At 41.8% G+C, this 7,500-nt stretch overlaps 1 protein-coding gene across 1 annotated transcript in view; it reads left to right on the top strand.

The window, feature by feature from the left end:
• Positions 1 to 7,500, top strand: part of LOC143277080 (synaptic vesicular amine transporter-like) — a 50,113-nt gene that overhangs the window by 8,604 nt on the left and 34,009 nt on the right. The window contains exons 4-5 of the mRNA XM_076581821.1: positions 4,136 to 4,194; positions 5,830 to 5,913. Coding sequence (XP_076437936.1) covers positions 4,136 to 4,194; positions 5,830 to 5,913 — 143 coding nt within the window. The remainder of the gene's footprint in view (positions 1 to 4,135; positions 4,195 to 5,829; positions 5,914 to 7,500) is intronic.

Below are 7,500 nucleotides of genomic sequence, written 5' to 3' on the forward strand. Positions count from 1 at the left end.
GGAGGCGCGGGTTCGAACCTGCTGAGGACCAGGGGGGAAAAAGGCGGCAATACAAGGGCATCCAGGAGTCATGACCTGGGTGCGGCCCGGCCCCCTTAGAGTGTAAGGAGTTCAGGGCCGAAACACTTGACTGAGGAGGGGGGGGGGGGCTTCTTCTCTGAAGACCTTGTACTGCCCAGCTCTCCCTAAAGTTTCTTATCACTGTTTACCAGCTGAAATTGACCCCCTCTACCTGTCCCCCATCGGACAAATCTATATACGCAACACGACATCTGCTAGGCAGAAGCCGCGCGCATTCTGGCGAACATAATGAAAAGCACGCTCGCTTACATTCGTTCTTTTAGTAAACTTGATCACGTGTGTGTGTTGTGTGTGTGTGTGTGTGTGTGTACGCGTGTGTATGTGTGTGTGCGTGTGTGTGTGTGTGTGTGTGTGTGTGTGTGTGTGTGTGTGTGTGTGTGTGTGTGTGTGTGTGTGTGTGTGTGTGTGTGTGTTTTGAAATCACTAATTGATATTTTCTCCATGAAAAAGAAGAAACTTTACTGTGCTTTTGTTGATTTTAAAAAAGCCTTTGATTCAGTTTGGAGAAGTGGGTTATGGCAAAAACTTGTTCATGAAGGCGTGAATGGTAAATTTTGCGTGTCATAATGAACATGTATGATAGAATTAAGTCATGTGTGTTTTTAAATGGTGAAAAATCTGATTTCTTTAGCATTTGTAAGGGTGTACGACAAGGAGAAAATCTCTCGCCTTTGCTTTTTTCTCTGTATCTCAATGATTTAGAGTTGTGTTTGACTAAGCACAAGAGTCCATCTGTTGATCTTTTATTGAATGTTAACATTTCAGAGTTAGATAATTACATGCGATTATTTGCACTGTTGTATGCAGATGACACAATATTACTGTCAGAGACGAAAGAAGGATTACAACAGTCCCTCAGTGTTTTTAACAAATATTGTTTAAAATGGAAACTAGTGGTCAATGTAAAGAAAACTAAAGTGATGATATTTAATTCTACAAACAAGCTAAAGCCTGTTTTTAAGTTTGGTGGTGCATGTTTGGATGTTGTCAATTCTTTTAAAAATCTTGGCATCGAATTTAGTAGAAACGGAACTTTTTACAAAGCTAAAAAAATGATTTATGAACAGGGCCGAAAAGCTATGTTTTCATTACTTCAGTCAGCCAGAAATCAAGATTTACCTTTACATATCATTCTGGAAATGTACCAATCTATGACTGTTCCTATTTTGTTGTATGGTGCAGAAATATGGGGTTATGATAATGTAGATATACTTGAAAAATTAGAATTGAAATTTTTTGAAACGCTTGCTCAAACTGAACAGAAATACTATGACCCAAATTGTTTATGGAGAAACTGGTATTTATCCAATTAGTGTGTTAGTGAAAATGAGATTAGTTCGATTTTGGACCAGCTTAGTGATATCAAACACAGAAAAATATTCTGGGAAAATACATTTGATATTACTTGACTTATATCGAAATGGTATTTATTCTTCAAAATGGATGAGTTGTATCAGACAAATTTTAATAGAAGCAGGGTATGACTGTGTTTGGGATGCTCAGTTCTTCTTGGAGAGGGAATCTTTCTGCAAGAATGTCAACATTGCTTTGAGAGATAGTTTTCAAAATCTATGGAGACATGCTCTAGAGGCAAGTAGTAAATGTTTGTTTTATCGAAATTTCAAGAGTGGATTTGGTAGAGAAAAATATATAAGTTAAATGCCTGATAATTACGTTATCAGCTTCTTCAGATTTCGAAGTAGTGATCATAAGCTGGAAATAGAAACAGGGAGACACAAAGGCATACCGCGAGAGTTACGGCTTTGTAAGGTTTGTAACATGTCTGTGATTGGTGATGAGTTTCATTTTATAATGAAATGTCCCAATTATGATCAGTTACGAAACAGATATGTTCCTAAAAAATATTTGTCTCCAAAATCGTTTTTTTTTTTTTTTTTTTTTTTTTTTTTGTTTTTTTTTTTTTTTGTAATATGCTCAAAGGAGGCAAAAAAGTCATTTTAGCTGTAAGTAAGATGATTAGATTTGCAAATGTTGCCTAGTTATACTTTTGGAGTTAAAAGACATTTGTGTTTTCTCAACTTTTATGTGACATTCTTGTGTATTTGGAAATGTTTGTTCTGGGCATGAAAAGTTTATTTTGCAGTAATCCTCCATACTCCAATAGGAGTGAAAGGATAATTAAAACTTGAAACTTGTACGTGTGTGACCGTTTTTACCCCCGCCATGTCGGCAGCCATACTGCGTTTTCAGGGGATGTGCATGCTGGGTATCTTTTAGTTTCCATAACCCACCGAACGCGCTCACGTGAATTGATTGCAGGTTCTTTAATTACGCTTGCGTATACGCATGAAGGGGGGGAAAGCAGGGAAGGGTGTCTAAAGAAGACACAGAAGATCAGTACGGACCAAACCTCCACCCCCACCCCACCCCCTTTGTCCCTCTTTCTGTATCAATACCTGAACGCTCTGGGGTTCTAGATGGTGTGTGTGTGTGTGTGTGTGTGTGTGTGTGTGTGTGTGTGTGTGTGTGTACATAGAGAGATAAATAGGTAGATCGATCCCTTTCTCTCTCACCCTATCCTTCTCTCTCTCTCCCTCCTCCTCTCTCTCTCTCTCTCTCTTTCTCTTTCCCAACTATCTCTCTCTCTCTCCCCATCTCTCTCCCTCTCTTTCTATCTCCCTCTCTCTCCCTCTCTCTCTCTGTCACCTCCCTCTCTTTCCCAACTCTCTCTCTTTCTTTATTCCTCTCTTTTTCTATCCCACTCTCTCTCTTTCTCCCCCTCTCTCCCCCTCTCTCCCCCACTCTCCTCCTCTCTCTCTCTCTCTCTCTGACTTTCTCTCTCCCCATCTCTCTCTCTCTTCTTTTTCTTTCTCTTTTTCTCTCCCACTCTCCCTCTCTCTCTCTCTCTCTCTCTCTCTCTCTCTCTCTCTCTCTCTCTCTCTTTGTCTCTCGAGAGAGAAACGGTATTATCATAATTGCGTTGACTGATTGTGAAAATGGTGAATGCTCATTGACAGTTATGGTGACAACTGCATATTGTGATATCGCCCTTCATTCATATGGGGGCTATGGCCTTAAGTGAATAAATCCTCTCTCTCTCTCTCTCTCTCACACACACACACACACACACACACACACACACACACACACACACTCTGTGTGTGTGTGTGTGTGTGTGTGTGTGTGTGTCCCTCCATGTGTTATCTCCCAGAGAAACCTTGACATGCACACTTATTACGCTTTAAAAGTCAGAGACGAATGTACACACAACGAATGAATTGGTATTATTTATGAACATGTTGAGTATGAACATCGCCCACCTCTTCCCAAAATAGCCTCCCTCCCCTGCCTCTTCCTTGTCTTCAGTTTCTCCAGTTTTTTTTAGTTATGCATGCGTGTGAATGACTGGTTGCGAAAGCGCTTTGATTTGTCTCTGCACAAGATTCAGCGCTATATAAGTACCATTATTGTTGTTGTTGTACATGCTATGTATTTACTGACCTTTCCTTTTCATCCGGTGACCGATTACTTTTGTAATTTTGTACCACTACCGCGAAATATATATATATATATTGCTTCTGCATGCTGGATTGCCCCATTGTTTCCTTCCACCCCCACCCCTTTTGTGTACGGGTCAGCGGCCTTCACATTTAAACCTGGGTCAGTGTCGGTCTCTCTCTCTCCCTCCCTTTCCCACCGTCTTTCCCCCCCCCCTCTCTCTCTCTCTCTCTGTCCCTCTCTCTCCCTCCCTCCCTCTCTCTCTGTCCCTCTCTCTCTCTCTCTCCCTCTCTCAATCTCTTCCCCCCTCTCTCTCTCTCCCTCCCGTCTCTCTCTCTCCTCTCTCTCTTTCTCTGTCTCCTTCTCTCTGTCTCTCTATCTCTCCCCCTCTCTCTCTCTCCCTCCCCCGTCCTTCTTCTCTCCCCCTCCCTCCCTCTCCCTCCCACCCCTCTCCCTCCCACCCCTCTCCTTCTCCCTCCCACTCTCTCTCTCTCTCTCTCTCTCTCTCTCTCTCTCTCTGTCTATCCTATCTCTCGTCTGTCGTCTGTGTCTTTCTATAAAAAAAAAAATAAACAGCCGCTGTGTTGGGTTCCAGAATCGGCTACACCATACCCATGTTCACTGGCTTTGTCGTCATGATGGTCTCCACTATAAGTGAGTACATACATGCTTGGAGTCTGTCTGTCTGTCCGTCCGTCTGTCTGTCTGTCTGTCTGTCCTTGTGCGTCTGTCCGTTTGTCTGTCTGTCCGTTTGTCTGTCTGGCTTTGCGCGTCTGTCTGTATATATATATATATATATATATATATAGAGAGAGAGAGAGAGAGAGAGAGAGAGAGAGAGAGAGAGAGAGAGAGGATGTTGATGATGATGGTGATGGTGGTGGTGGTGATGTTTTATTGAAGAAACACATAAGGTTCATTTCAATGGGGAGTTGGGGGAATAGGTCATTCAGCGTTAAAAAAAACTGCCCCAAAAAACAATCATTTTCAAGCAGACAGACAGTGTCATGAAACGTAAGCAGAGGAATAATTCACTCTAACAACACGTAGTGTCAGAAAGGAATGCTGCGATGCAAATTGGAAGCCAATCTCAGCGTGCACGCTCTGAGCACAATTTAAAAAAAAACTGTACAGAAAGCGAGAAAGCTTTGACACGGTCTCGTCGCGTGGTCATCAGCTCCCATCAGTGCAGGCAAATTATGAGGCTCGGGCTCGACCGGAAAGAACTCATTACGTAAAGCTACATAAGCTGAACAAACAAAACACAGAGAGAGAGAGAGAGAGAGAGAGACGGGGTGGGGGGGGGAGAGGGAGAGGGAGAGAGAGACCTGGTATTCCTATTATCATCGAGGGGTGCACAGTAGGTGTCTTGCATTCCTTGTTCGCTTTGGGTAACTTTTCATTCGAGAAAAAAAAAAAAAAAAAAAAAAAAAAAAATATATATATATATATATATATATATATATATATATCAACAGTAGACATACTGGCATGGGAGCCCCCCACCCCCAGCCCCCACCCACCCCCTTTTTTCTTTTTCTTTTTTTCTTTTTTCTCAGTTTTGAGCGCAACTTTTGTGTGTTGTGAAAATATAGAACAGTTTACACGAGCTGGAAAGGGAAGCAAGTATGTTGTTAAATGCATTCCTAAAGCTGTTTGAAAACGATTGTTCCCAATTATCGTCATGAATGTTCCCAATTATCGTCAAGAATGTTCCCATTTATCGTCAAGAATGTTCCCATTTATCGTCAAGAATGTTCCCATTTATCGTCAAGAATGTTCCCAATTATCGTCAAGAATGTTCCCATTTATCGTCAAGAATGTTCCCAATTATCGTCAAGACTGTTCCCAATTGCTAAAATCCTTAACTTTTTTGTGCGTGTGTGTGTGCGTGTGTGTGTGTGTGCGTGCGTGCGTACGTGTGTGTGTGTATTTGTGCCTGTGCGTTCGTGTGCATGTGTGCATATGCGCGTGGTACTCAAGAGATCATTATTTCCCAAGTCGACAATGATGTACATGACAACCTGTTGGTTGTTTTGTGTGTGTGTGTGTGTGTGTGTGACTGTGTGTGTGTGTGTGTGTGTGTGTGTGACTGTGACTGTGTGTGTGTGTGTGTGTGTGTGTGTGTGTGTGTGTGTCTGTGTGTGTATGTGACTGTGTGTGTGTGTGTGTGTGTGTGTGTGACTGTGTGTGTGTGACTCTGTGTGTGTGTGTGTGTGTGTGACTGTGTGTGTGTGTGTGTGACTCTGTGTGTGTGTGTGTGTGTGTGTGTGTGTGTGTGTGTTGCAGTTTTTGCTTTCGGTGAAAGCTACTTGGTACTGTTCCTGGCCCGCTCTGTGCAAGGCATCGGTTCTTCGTGTTCCAGCGTGGCAGGTAACACACACACACACACACACACACACACACACACACACACACTCGCGTGCGCGTGCGCGCACGCACGCACTCACGCATCCACATACGCATACACAGATACATCAGCTCGCACGCATACACACACACATGCACACACAAGTACGAACAAACGCGCACACACACACACACACACACACACACACACACACACACACACACACACACACACACACACACACACACACACACACACACACACACACACACACACACATGTGCGCGCGCGTGCGCGCTTGAAGAGACCAGACAGACAAAGACTGAGAGAGAATGACTCAGTGGAAGATATGTGGAAATTATTCTTGTGTAGAGTGTTAAATGTTCAATGTGTGAAAGAATGTTTTATCATGTGTTATTTCTTCCTTACCAGGGTTGTTGTTTTGTTTTTGTTGTTGTTTCTTTGTTTTTGTTGTTGTTGTTTTTTTTGGTCAGTTTCGAACATTACAAATTCTACGTATAATACTGTTTGATTTTTTTTTTTACCCAACCTGCTTGTAAATCTATGCTATGAATATGTTGACCAAAGATAAATTCTGATTATGATCTTTGAAATATATTTGTTTTTCTATCCTTTTTTTTCACTTTCTTTGAATATTACGATCAGTCATAAAGTGTGTGTGTTTTGTTGTTTTTGTTGTTGTCCTTGTGGTGGGGTTTTTTTCTTCTTTTTTTTTTTTTTTTTTTTTTTTCGTTTTCTTCTTCTTCTTTTTTTTTTCTTCTTCTTTGAACATTGTGGCCAACGTTTGATTGTGTGCAGACTCAGAATGGAAAAAAAAGAAGGGTTGTTTTATTATTCGTTCCTGATAATGGGGTAACCGTTTGGCACAGCCCACAAGTTTATGAATTTTTTTTCTTCCTTTTCCTTTTTTTTCAAATTAAAAAAAACACACAAAAAACATTTCTTTTCTTTCCTTTTTTTTTTCTTTTTTTTCTGTGCAGATAACCTTAAAGCAGTCAAAACCATCCCATTCCTTATAGAGGCTATGTATGAACAATAATTAGTGTGCTGTTCTGTGAGTTGCAAATATGTGAATGACGGGGGAGGGGGGGGGTGTCGGGGGAGGGGGCGCGGGGGGGGGATAATGACTTGTGAATGGGCAGTCAGTAGTAAGTTGTATACTTTGCTAAGGAATTGTGTGCTGAATGAGCAAAGTTCGTTTTATCATCATCAGCAGCAGCAGCAGCAACAGCAGCAGTAGTAGTAACAGCATTTTGTTTCAATTGTCACTCTTTTTTTTTTTTTCAATCATTGTTCCTTTTGTTGTTTTTGTTGTTATCATCATCATCATCATCATCATTAATATTTTGTTTAAGTTATTTCTATCATTTTTAATATTGTTGTTATCGATTATGGAGCTCTGTAACCCGTTTCCCCCACAACTGCGGGACTGGGCCAGATCTGGCGCCTCAAGCTCTTTGTTTCGTGTAGAGGGCAGTCTTGCAGGAAGACATGGGCTGGAGTTTGGTTTGAGGAGCGGTGTCACACGGACATTGATCTGTGTGGGGGAAATTTTTCAGTTTGTAGAGATGGGAGAGGAGCTGGCAGTG

Source organism: Babylonia areolata, chromosome 2 (assembly GCF_041734735.1).
Source record: "Babylonia areolata isolate BAREFJ2019XMU chromosome 2, ASM4173473v1, whole genome shotgun sequence".
Lineage (NCBI taxonomy): Eukaryota > Metazoa > Mollusca > Gastropoda > Neogastropoda > Buccinidae > Babylonia > Babylonia areolata.